This window comes from Rhinoderma darwinii, chromosome 12 (genome assembly GCF_050947455.1).
Source record: "Rhinoderma darwinii isolate aRhiDar2 chromosome 12, aRhiDar2.hap1, whole genome shotgun sequence".
NCBI lineage: Eukaryota > Metazoa > Chordata > Amphibia > Anura > Rhinodermatidae > Rhinoderma > Rhinoderma darwinii.
The window spans coordinates 65,035,941-65,048,814 of NC_134698.1; the positions used below are offsets into that span (position 1 = coordinate 65,035,941).

The following is a 12,874-nucleotide window of genomic DNA, read 5'->3' on the forward strand; positions in this document are numbered from 1 at the left end:
TCACTATCAATAACAGTTTAGTTAATTTATCAAAACAATTAAATTTTATCAATTTTATCAACTTAAAAGGCCTTGGATTTAATAGTAATTCCTGATTTAAGGATCAGAAAATGACGAGGAACAGTCCATATACACCTGGTTTGAAAATATGTAAAGGAAAGTTTGTATTACACAGTATATGTCTGATTATTTCTACATAATGTCAGTATATCCATCTTTGCTCTCTATACTCATCCCTGATCTATAAAGTTTGAGTGTATATCTTTAAATTTACTGAAATTATAAATCACATTTTATATATATATATATATATATATATATATATATATATATATATATATATATATATATATATAATAACTCATAGAGACTGTCATATAGTCTTTTGCTATCTTTATAAAAAGGAGTTGCAACCATTTTCTTGATGTCCAACACATACATTTATCAACAACAAAATGGCCAGATAAAACTGGATCAAACCGGATGTGGCCTGTTTGTGGCTGAACTGATGACATCACAATAACGATGACCTTACAATAACGATGACCTCACAATAACGATGACCTCACAATTACTGACATCATGCACCTCTTTATAATAGTACTGTGACCTTTATCTCTCACTTTTTCTCAACACTTCGGTGAGGAAAGACGTTACTGCAGCTAGTTAGCTACTTGCGATTTTAATTTGCTCTTTTCTACAAGCGCGCTGTTGATGTCCACGACTCAACATGGGTTTGCGTAGAAAAATAAAAAAACAACACCATCAATGAAAGACAGGCAAAGTGGAGAGGAAAAAGAGGTTACACCAAAACGGAGAGAAAGTGAAATTGAGGATCCAGAGGAGGGATGCAGCCGGCAGGTGAGCAAGGCCGAACCTGCTATTCAGCTGCCTAAAAAGGACTCATTTCTTCATAGACTGCGGAACCAGTGGGAAAGGTTTGCAGGATACATAAAGAGGAAGAGAGTTTACATACTAAAAAAAGGGAGGCAACTTTGGGGACTGGACCCCAATAAAACAACAACAGGACTTCAAAGCCCAACCGCGGCCTCCAGAAATAAGAGTGGATCCCGCAAAAGACAAACGACAGAAGAAAACCAAGGTGCACCCACTAAAAGACCTAAAGTGGAAACTGCAACTAAAATATCAAAAGAATCAAATGTTGTATTTGATGAAGGGAAAACAACAGATCAGCGCCATGGTGGCAGAAAAAGACCCTTTACAGATAGCGGATCCAACATTAAAATAAATGAACAACATCCTGAGCCAAGGAAGAAGGCTAAACTAGACATCGAATCTTATCCTAAAGAAAGAACAGAAAAAGGGGAAAAGGTCACGGTGCCTTTAACGGTGGACAAATTTACATTTCATCATGTACTTGGAGAAGGAGGCTTTGGGATGGTGATGCTGGCAACAGACTCAATTCGGAAAGAGCGTGTTGCCGTTAAAGCAGTAAAAAAGAGATCTTTACTATGGTACACAGTAGGATTAGCAGAAAGCAAATTCCTGCAGATGGCTCATGAGAGCATCTTTCTGGTTCATGGCTATGGAGCATTTCAAACTACGAGCTACGTCTACTATGTCATGGAGCTGGTCACTGGCGGGACCCTCTGTGACCTGATTGAAGAGAGAGAATGGCTAAGTCTCTGCACCATAACATTTCTAGTTGCAGAGATTGTGTGCGGAATACAGTTCCTCCATTCCAAAGGCATAATTCACAGAGATCTGAAAGCCGATAACATCTTGTTGACCACACAAGGCCACATTAAGATCACCGATTTCGGTTTGGCTATTAGATTTACAAGAGAAGAAGACTTTCATGGGAGCCCTGCATTAGAAACCATCACTGGTGAACCATATTTCGCTGCAGAAGACTGGTATGCTTTAGGGTTAATTATCACCGGTTTGGTCAAAAACCTAAGACCTATAAAGACGGATATGGCAAAAAACTGTCAAACATCTGAAGAGTATGACCCTGAAACTATAGACTTGCTAAGAGGGCTCTTTTGCGAGGACAAGTCTCTAAGATTAGGAGTGAGAGGAAACATACGTGAACATGCCTTTTTCTCTTCAATTAAATGGGAAGAATTGGAATCAGGAAAAGCGGTATCACCAATCAAAAGGAACAAAGATGCCATGAATGAGTATGTGACAAGGCAGATATCTGTACCACTCAGTGAGGCAAAGGAGCAAACAAAAATTCTTATGGAAAACCAAGAGCTCTTCAAGAATGTCTCATTTGTTTGTCCAACTTGGAGTGCGCACTACCACAGTGCTCCCATCTGCCCGTCCATTACCTGATTCATCTAAGCCAAGGAACCTCAGCAAGCAGGATATAAAGGAGGACTTAGGCGTGTTAACAGCCTGAATACAAGATCGATGCTCAGCACCTGTATACATCTTATCATTCAGCTGTACAACAGGTATGTACACCAGCTGCAGAATAGGTTTTGTTCATCGGCTTAGTTTTCTAAAAAATTTACCTTTTAAACAAATGTTCAAACAATAGTTCCTGGGTGTTCTGTTCTGACGTCAGAAGACTTAGGCCTCGTGCACATGAAGGTGTTTTTGCATCCGCAAATATGCGGATGAATTGCGGACCCATTCATTTCTATGGGCCCGTGCATACGACCGTGGATAGGCAGGGAGCCCGAAACGCTACGGCCGTGTGCATGAGCCCTTAGGTATATGATAAAAGTTTTACATTTTTTAGGCCTCCACAGTTTTCTATATGATTTGGTCATTCTGGTGCTGATGACTATAAAATATTAAATCCCTAATTGAATAGAAGACATACATGTAAATATGGAAACCGCTGCTGTTAGGAAAGTTGATGCTGTTAATTTCTGTAGGGTCATTTATTTTATGCACCCAATTTCTTTACTTTTCAGGGTATGAGGTCTATCTATAACGTTGAAGTCACTGACAGGAAGCAACAGGTAATGTCACCACTTATACTTTATAATTTATGGAAAATGTATAAAAGTGTTCCTCATCCTCTAGACACCGGCGATCCCGTTCTCCTTACTAAGAATGACAACATCTACAAACTCAGCTTTTCTGCCTTCACTACAGAGGTTATTGCGCTTATCATTTACTTTTCTGTTTGTTATTAAAGTACAGGACAAGCCACATATTCTGTCACCAACCTCTATTCTCAATCTGATCTATCTATCTATCTATCTATCTATCTATCTATCTATCTATCTATCTATCTATCTATCTATCTATCTATCTATCTATCTATCTATCTATCTATCTATCTACAGCTTTATTGATGTCCAGTTTTCCAAACTCAAGTTTACATTTTTCATTAACAGAGATCCATCTTCCTGCGGAAATTTACTACATAGAAAAGAACACTTATAGGCCTCGAGCTTAACTATTCTTGCTACTCTGAAGTTTACAGCAACTACTGGGGATTTCTCAAATGCTGAGCAGGTAAGTTATCTGGTTTAAATACAACTTTTAACTATAGTACCAACTTTATTAGCATTTCATAGAACCAGCGACGTACCCAGAAATGTAATCGGGGGGAGGGTATGCGAGTTTCTCTGAACTGTGTAACAAGGACCTAAGCCCAACATCAAAATACACTGAAAAACCAATGTTGTAACCAATCCAGGAGGAGTCATACAGTCACGCACATCAAATTAAAAAGTCAGACTTTCTAACAGACAAACTGGCATTGTTGCAAATAGCAACCAATCCCAGCACTGCTTACATTTTTCAGCAGCACTATAAGAAATGAGAGCTGAACTCCGCTTGGTTGGTTATTACGTAGTACTGTACTGTAATACCCCTCCCTGATGCCTCTCTAACTAGACAAACCAGGAGTCTTAGTAGGAGCAGTGCAAAGTATATATATATATTATTTATCATGCTTCATGGTAAAATCTTCTGTGGTTGAAAGTGGGCAGTGACTGCTTCTGTACCCTCCTTCTGTGCCCTCAGTGTTTCCCAGTCAGTCCCTTCCCAGTCTCAAGCTGCCCCCCCCCCTGCAACGGCAACACTTAGCGGACACGATCAGGGTTCACTCTAAGAAGGCCCCATGCACACGACCGTAGAATTAGTCCGTAACTACGGTCCGTGATTAAGGAGCCATTCCCTTATATTCCCCACGGACACCTTCCCGTATACTTACGGGAAGATGTCCGTGACGGAGAAAGCATCCGCAAAAGATAGGACATGTCCTATTTTTTGCTTTTTTACGGAGTGTGCTCCCATATTTTTATATGGGAGCACGGCCTGCAAATGCGGGGTGGCTGTCTGCGGTCGGCCGTGCCCTTGTTCACAGACAGCGATTATGGGCACGGCCGTGTGCATGAGGTCTAGGCCTTTGTAGTCAGTGCGCAGGGCAGTTAGGGACTTGGGCACTGTTCCCACTAAGAGTGTGTTCACATCATGTTTATCCCCTCAGGACCGAGCTCATTTTGGCCTTCAGGACCAGCCCCATTTTTTCAAATCTGACATGTGTTACTTTATGTGGTAACAACTCCGGAATGCTTTTGCCTATCTAAGCGATTCTGAGATTGTTTTCTCGTGACATATTGTACTTTATGCTAGTGGAAAAATTTGGTCAATAAATTCATTGCTTATTTGTGAAAAACGCCAAAATTTAGAGAAAATTTGCAAAAATTATGATTTTTCTAATTTTAAATGTATCTGCTTGTAAGACAGACAGTAATACCACACAAAATAGTTACTATTTCACATATTCCATATGTCTACTTTATATTTGCATTGTTTTTTGAACATTATTTTATTTTTCTACAACGTTAGAAGGCTTAGGGTATGTTCACATGAGGTCATTACGTCCGTAATTGACGGACGTATTTCGGCTGCAAGTCCCGGACCGAACACAGTGCAGGGAGCCGGGCTCCTAGCATCATAGTTATGTACGACGCTAGGAGTCCCTGCCTCGCTGCCGGACAACTGTCCCGTACTGTAATCATGTTTTCAGTACGAGACAGTAGTTCCACGGAGAGGCAGGGACTCCTAGCGTCGTAGATAACTATGATGCTAGGAGCCCGGCTCCCTGCACTGTGTTCGGTCCGGTACTTGCGGCCGAAATACGTCCGTCAATAACGGACGTAATGACCTCGTGTGAACATACCATTAGAACTTTAGCAGCAATTTCTCACATTTTCAAGAAAATTACCAAAACCTATTTTTACAGGTACCAGTTCAGTTCTGAAGTGGCTTTGAGGGCCTTATATATAGAAACCTCCATAAGTCACCCAATTTAAAAACTACACCCCTCAAAGTATTCAATACAGCATTTAGAAAGTTTCTTAACCCTTTAGGTATTTCACAGGAATTAAAGTAGAGAGGAAATTTACAAATTTCTTTTTTTGTCGGAAAATTAATTTTAATCCACTTTTTTCTGTAACACAAAAGGATTTACCAGAGAAACGCTACTCAATATATATTACCTGGATTGTGCAGTTTTTAGAAATATCCCACATGTGGCTCTAGTGCACTAATGGACTGAACCACAGGCCTCAGAAGCAAAGGAGCACCAAGTGGATTTTGGGGCCTCCTTTTTATTAGAATATATTTTAGGCACCATGTCAGGTTTGAAGAGGTCTCGTGGGGCCAAAACAGTGGAAACAGCTCCAAAAATACACCATTTGGCAAACTACACACCTCAAGGAATTCATCAAGGGGTGTAGTGAGCATTTTAACCCCACAGGTTTTTTGCTGAATTATGTGGAATTAGTCTGTAAAAATGAAAATCTAAATTTTTTTCAATAAAACTTAGAAATTATACATTTTTACAAGCAATAAAGAAGAAAAAGCACCCCAAGATTTGTAAAGGAATTTCTCCTGATTATGGCAATACCCCATATGTGGTAATAAACGGCTGTTTGGAGGCACAGCAGGGCTCAGAAGCGAAGGAGCACTATTTGGCTATTGGAGATCAAGTTTACTCAATTGGTTTTCGGGTGTCATGTCGCATTTGCAAAGCCCCTGAGGGACCAAAACCGTGGACAACCCCCAGAAGTGACCCCATTTGGGAAACTACAGCCCTAAAAAGAATTTGTCTAGGGGTATAGTGAGCATTTTGATCCCATAGGTTTTTTGCTGAATTAGGCCGTCAAAACTTCTATTGTTTTTTATTCTTTTTTTTTACGGCGTTCACCGGGTGCTATAAATGACATATTTAATTTATTCTGCGGGTCGATGCGATTACGGCGATACCATATGTATAAAGGTTTTTTTATGTTTTTTGGTGTTTGCACGATAAAATCACGGTTTTAAAAAAAAATCGTTTTTGTGTCGCCATATTCTAAGAGCCACAACTTTTTAATTTTTCTATCAGGAAAGCTGTGTGAGGGCTTGTTGTTTGCGGAACAAACTGTAGTTTTTATCGGTACAATTTTTGGGTACATGCGACTTTTTGATACCTATTTATGAAAATTATTTGGGAGCTGAAGTCACTAAAAATAGCGATTCCGGTATATTTTTTTAATTATTTTTTTTATGGCGGTCACCGTGCGGGATAAATTACATTATATGTTTATAGTTCAGGCTGTTACGGACGCAGCGATACCAATTATGCATAGTTTATTTATTTTTTTCATTTTTATCCAATAATAAAGGACTTTATAAGGGAAAAAAGGCAATTTTAAAATTTTATTATTTTGACATTTTACTTTTGTACATTTTTTGCAACTTTTTTAACTTTTTTTTTTTTTAGTCCTTCTAGGGACTTGAAGATCCAATTGTTGGATCGTTGTTATAATACCCTGCAATTCTTATGAATTGGAGGGTATTATACCTGTCAGTTTCACACTGACAGGAGGCATATTAGGTCCTGCCTCTGGCAGGACGTAATCGCCTTCAATAAATGGCAGACCCAAAGCCTTTGTTAGGCTTCCGGTTGCCATAGCAATCGCCCCCTGCAACAATCTGCCCCCGCAATCGCGTAGCGGGGTGCCGATGTTGCCATACCAACTTAAATGCGGCAGTCACTATTGACTACCGCAATTAAGGGGTTAATCGGTTCGGATCACCGCTGTGAACCGACCCGATGTTTTCCCCCAGTACTAAGGCTGCTAGTAGCAGCCTGTACTGGGAGATGCCGGGCTGCGGGGAGCGTCTGTGTGCTCTTTTAGGAGCACACGTAGATTAACGGGCTGCAGGCACAAGGACCAGTTCTGTAGCCCGTTAATCTACGTGGGGTGGTCGGGAAGGGGTTAAACACTATGTTCAAATGGCACATATGTCAAATGTATCCATAGCGCCCTATTTACCCAACATATACTGGAGTGTCCATTTAGCATACGTCAGGGAAATACAGTATATGTTGGTATACCTTTGTATTTAACCATACGCAGTAGTGTAGTAGAGAGAGATATTCAGTAAATTACGTATACCAAGTGGTAGACGGTTTTGCACAATAGGACCCTATAGACGATGTATGCAACTATATGTGTAGTGGCATACGTCGTAGCCTTCTGTCGGAGATGTACGTCTCGAAATACTTCCTTAGGCTCTGACGTGATGTGAACTGGGCCTAAGCCAGGCAATACAGTACAGCATCAATTAAATATTTGCTGCTTCTTATTACAAATCCCACCACCAGAGACCAACTATACAGAATCCTGGCCGCTCCTTGAACATATAAAAGATGGTGTAACATCTTTATTCCACACTGGGCTGACCAAATTGATTTTACTTTACAGGATTGTCCTCCAATCTGAGAATCTGAATTCCTGAGTACCAGATGTCAGAAAATCCTCCTCTGCAGGAAGCTGATCGTCACCTATCAGCACCTCTCCGCTCCAGAATGCTGACCATCATCTCTCAGCGCCTGTCATCTACAGAATGCTGACCATCATCTCTCAGCGCCTGTCATCTACAGAATGCTGACCATCATCTCTCAGCGCCTCTCCTCTCCAGAATGCTGACCATCATATCTCAGCGCCTGTCATCTACAGAATGCTGACCATCATCGCTCAGCGCCTGTCATCTACAGAATGCTGACCATCATCTCTCAGCGCCTGTCATCTACAGAATGCTGACCATCATCTCTCAGCGCCTGTCATCTACAGAATGCTGACCAGCATCGCTCAGCGCCTGTCATCTACAGAATGCTGACCATCATCTCTCAGCGCACTCTTTATCCAAAAGCTGATCACCCTCCATCAGCACTTATCTTCCAACACTGCTGAACACCATCCATACCATCCTTTTCTCCACAAAGTTTTCCACCACCTACCAGCACTTTCTCAACAAAATGGACCATCATCTGTCAGCAACCTTCTTCTGCAAGGTATCTGTTCAGTTGATGACCATCTATCAGCTCTTATTAACTAAATACTGAATAAATTGTTTAACAAAATAAAACTGACTGATTCTTTATTGATAACACGCAACGAAAAATGGTAAAATTTAGAAACAGCACTAACCAAAAACAGAGTGATGACTAGGTAGTACAGAGGACCATAGCGAGGCTTTATCTCTCCTGAGGCAAATATTCAGTTTGTCCCCCTGCTCTCCCTTCTATCTTCACTTAGGACTAATTTATACAATAATTTATTATTTCCGTGTAGCATCCTAGTTTAAAAAGGAGTGAAATACTGTCTGCACACTAACCCTATAAAAATAAAGTGTTCAATTCTCATGTTTGGCTTTTTCAGGAAATGAATGTATCGGTGTACGGACTCAATACAAAGTCAATGAGCCCGTACTCCGATGCATCGGATTTCCGGAAAAAGCCGAACAGACATGAAGCAGCTGAGCACTAACACGAGCACTTCAGCTGCTTCGTTCTAGCGATTGGTGGGGGTCTCAGTGCTCGGACCTCCACCAATCCAAACTTCTGACATGTCACTATGACATGTCAGAAGTTTGTCGAACGTTTAGCTGCACTTTAATAATAGAATGTAAGGACACTTTTTGTGTGTCTTCTTTGTATGAATGATTTACCTAAGAATATGGATATTTTCCTAGAACAAATCCCTACTTTCACTAGATTTATTCTCTATAATCTCAGCGAGCTCGGCTGTTTCGGGACTCCTATCACTGGAAAAAGGTAATTAATAATAAGATATAACTTTCATTTAGTATGCATTAAAAGAACAAAGTGTCCCAGATAGATGCAGTTAAATTAGATTAAAAATCCCAGAGTTATGGGATGGTAAGGTATAGATGACTGTTTTTTATGGACTGCCACTCATTAGGCTCCATTGTAGTCAGTTAATACGTGCTTCTCTTACATGTAGTCCTAACTACTGTCCCTTTAATGCATTCGGAATAGAAGTATCACTCTAAAAAGAGCGTTCCAGCGCTGGTACCCGACCCGAATAATTCCCTGCAGACAGACATTAACTCTAAGTGGCAGCTTCTCCTACATGTTTCACCCTGCATTCAGGGATCATCAGGGAGTGTTAGAGACAGAGGTTCAGTCCTCCAATCAATTTCCAGGGAAACTGGGGAAAAATCAGATGCAGAACGAGAAACATAGACAGAGTATGTGAGATATAAGGTCTCTAGAGATAAGCATCCAATCTATTTTAGAAAGGGACATATAGGAAGGGGAAAAGCAGGTATACACTGTATCTGAGAGATGCAACTGGAGCCAGGTATTCACAATGTGGACATTCTGCTGCAACGGAGCCAGAGGGGTTATAGGGTTCCCAGTCATAGGTGAGTCAGAATCAGAGCAGAACCTATCCAAGGGCTAATGTAGTGGCATATTAACCCGTTAGTGACCGGCCCATAGTGTTTCTACGTCGGTCACTAAGGTGCTTTATTCCGAAGCCATTGACTTTCTACGTTACTGCATCGGAATAAAGTAGCGCCGCCGGGGGGGAGGTTTAGCTCCCTGCTCTCAGCTGCCGGAGGTAGCTGAGGGCTTGGAGCAGTGACTGGGGACCGCTGTTTGCGGTCCCCATACCGGCGATCGGCGGTATTTAACGAATACCGGCGACCGCCGGCGACCCCCGTCCCGTGCCCCCCCCCCTAACTGCCGGGGGAAAAGAAAAATGGCGCGCACATGCGCTGTCAGTCTTAGGCAGCTATTCTGCCTGTAAATAGAAACTGATCAGGGACCCTTATAATTGGTCCCTGATCAGATGGTCACTGTGATATACCTATCACAGTGACCATAGTCCCATATTTACCAAATACAGCACATGACCTGCCTAGGTAGAGTCGTGTGTTAACCTTAGACCATACTATCCCCCCCCAGTGAATGGATGCCATGATTAAGAGCACTAGTCGTGCTTGAAACGCGTAGGCGCTGAATACTTCCAAAATACTGCCTTGATGCCTGAATGCACCTGATATCGAATTTTAAATTTTTGATACAAATAAAAGTGGGACCGAGATCCTTTTTAAATCACATACCTGCAGCGCTGGATCAAATTCTTTCCTAATCCACTATTGTTTGCCGCGGACCGTCGCGGAGATCCGGGCGAGGCGAAGGTGTCGGGTGCTGGAACGGTGAGCTGGAGGCTTCCTCCCCTTTACCCCCCCCCACCCCCACTTAGTAAAGACACATGACACCGAGGTTGGATGTGAAATGGCCACAGCAGCCGTTTATTAATTTCACAGTTTTATAAAAACAATTTAAATCCGAAACATTCGGATAACTAGTTAGGAATCCACCAGAGAATTCCTCCTAATAATTCACATGACCCAACATGGGTCAGAATCATAAATAACAATTAACCGTTAACATTAACCCGAGCAGAGGAAGTCCCTGAAGCCCCTTCAGATGTTCCTTATTAAGAACACACCGAATTAGCCATCTGCAAACCACCAATTACCTCCAGCCGTAAACCAGCTCGGAAGCACCGTTCACCTCTGCAGATGCCTCCAACCACTAGAAGTCCACTTCAAGGGGATAACACCCGATGAAGCCCTCAAGTGATATACCGACCACTAGAAGTCCACTTCAAAGGGATAACACCCGATGAAGCCTTCAAGTGATATACCTTCTACCAGAAGACCACTTCAAAGGGATAACACCCGATGAAGTCTTCAACCATGTACCTTTTTTGGGGGACGCATACCCCCGATGCGACCCCCCCACCATTTTGTACTGACTGGCCTCAAGGACTCCCCCCGCCAGCTGCCATGACAACAGAACCTACTCCGGAAAAAAGAAAAACATGTTAAATAAGCACACAAATAAAACACAACGCTCATAGACGGACATACATAAGACCTAAGGAGTAACAAACCAAGGGTGGGAGGGTGGGAGCTTACTTGCTTCTATGTTACTCCTCCCGCTGCTTCCGGCTCAATGCCGAGAAACCGCGGGAAGCGCAGTAACGGCCCCCCGTCCCCCTTAACTCCTCCCCGTCCCTCCTTCAGCTCCTTCCAACTCTCCCTCAACTCCTTAACCCTTTCCCTACCAGAACGGTCATGTCGGCTTCCCTTCACCCTGCGGCCGCGTCCAGCCTCTTCTTGACCTGCCTAGGTAGAGTCGTGTGTTAACCTTAGAGCATACTATCCCCCCCCACCCCCACTTAGTAAAGACACATGACACCGAGGTTGGATGTGAAATGGCCACAGCAGCCGTTTATTAATTTCACAGTTTTATAAAAACAATTTAAATCCGAAACATTCGGATAACTAGTTAGGAATCCACCAGAGAATTCCTCCTAATAATTCACATGACCCAACATGGGTCAGAATCATAAATAACAATTAACCGTTAACATTAACCCGAGCAGAGGAAGTCCCTGAAGCCCCTTCAGATGTTCCTTATTAAGAACACACCGAATTAGCCATCTGCAAACCACCAATTACCTCCAGCCGTAAACCAGCTCGGAAGCACCGTTCACCTCTGCAGATGCCTCCAACCACTAGAAGTCCACTTCAAGGGGATAACACCCGATGAAGCCCTCAAGTGATATACCGACCACTAGAAGTCCACTTCAAAGGGATAACACCCGATGAAGCCTTCAAGTGATATACCTTCTACCAGAAGACCACTTCAAAGGGATAACACCCGATGAAGTCTTCAACCATGTACCTTTTTTGGGGGACGCATACCCCCGATGCGACCCCCCCACCATTTTGTACTGACTGGCCTCAAGGACTCCCCCCGCCACCGCGAAACAGGCCTTGACCCCCTTAAGCCTGTGAGTTCCTCCACACCACCACCGCCCTTTCTATGCCTTCTGCTATCGCCAAGCTCCAAAGATCAATGCCAACCTCGGTCAGATGAACCCCGTCACTTCTCCAGAAATTCCCCACTCCTGACTCCAAATCCCTATGCCTTACGCAAATGCCCCCGTTCTTTGCCACAAAACGGGACACCGCCCGGTTAACCTTTATGCGAGCCTTATTGACTCTCTCCACCGATCTAGCTAACCGCCAATGCTTCCTTGGGACTATGTCCGACCACACTACCACCAACTTGGGATAAGATACCCACAAACACAACATATCATGTTTGATATCCCGCACCAACTCACGAAAAGGGCGGACTCCTAAGTCATTCCCACCCACGTGCAACACTAAAACCTCCGGAACCCTATCAAGCCGCGCATATGTCTGGAATTCCGCCAACACCCTGTTCCACGACATACCTCTAAAACCCAGCCAATGCACAACCGCATCCTGTCGCGGAATGCGCAACTGGCGCCCATCCGGGCGGACGTCCGCCCTCAAAGCCCCCCAGTGCACGTACGAATGACCCATCAACCACACCAGACAAGGAGGCGAATCTGAAACGGAAAAAACAATTAGGCACCACCAATATAACATTTGTAAAGCGTAAACAACCCCCATCATAACATATGGGGGCGGACATAGGACTTAAACCTTTTAGACTCCCAACGACCAATACGCCTCACCCCTTCATCATCCAACCCCCAGCGCCCCGCTTCCGTTGCTGCGCCAATCCTGA

The 12,874-nt window shown here is 43.1% G+C and overlaps 1 protein-coding gene across 1 annotated transcript; it reads left to right on the forward strand.

The window, feature by feature from the left end:
* The first annotated feature begins 654 nt into the window (after positions 1–654).
* LOC142664358 (protein kinase C delta type-like) lies at positions 655–8,326 on the forward strand. The gene is made up of 4 exons (XM_075843415.1): positions 655–2,423; positions 2,892–2,939; positions 3,321–3,441; positions 7,692–8,326. The coding sequence occupies exon 1, from the start codon at positions 769–771 to the stop codon at positions 2,299–2,301; it is 1,533 nt and encodes a 510-aa protein (XP_075699530.1). The 5' UTR covers positions 655–768; the 3' UTR covers positions 2,302–2,423; positions 2,892–2,939; positions 3,321–3,441; positions 7,692–8,326.
* The last annotated feature ends 4,548 nt before the right edge of the window (positions 8,327–12,874 follow it).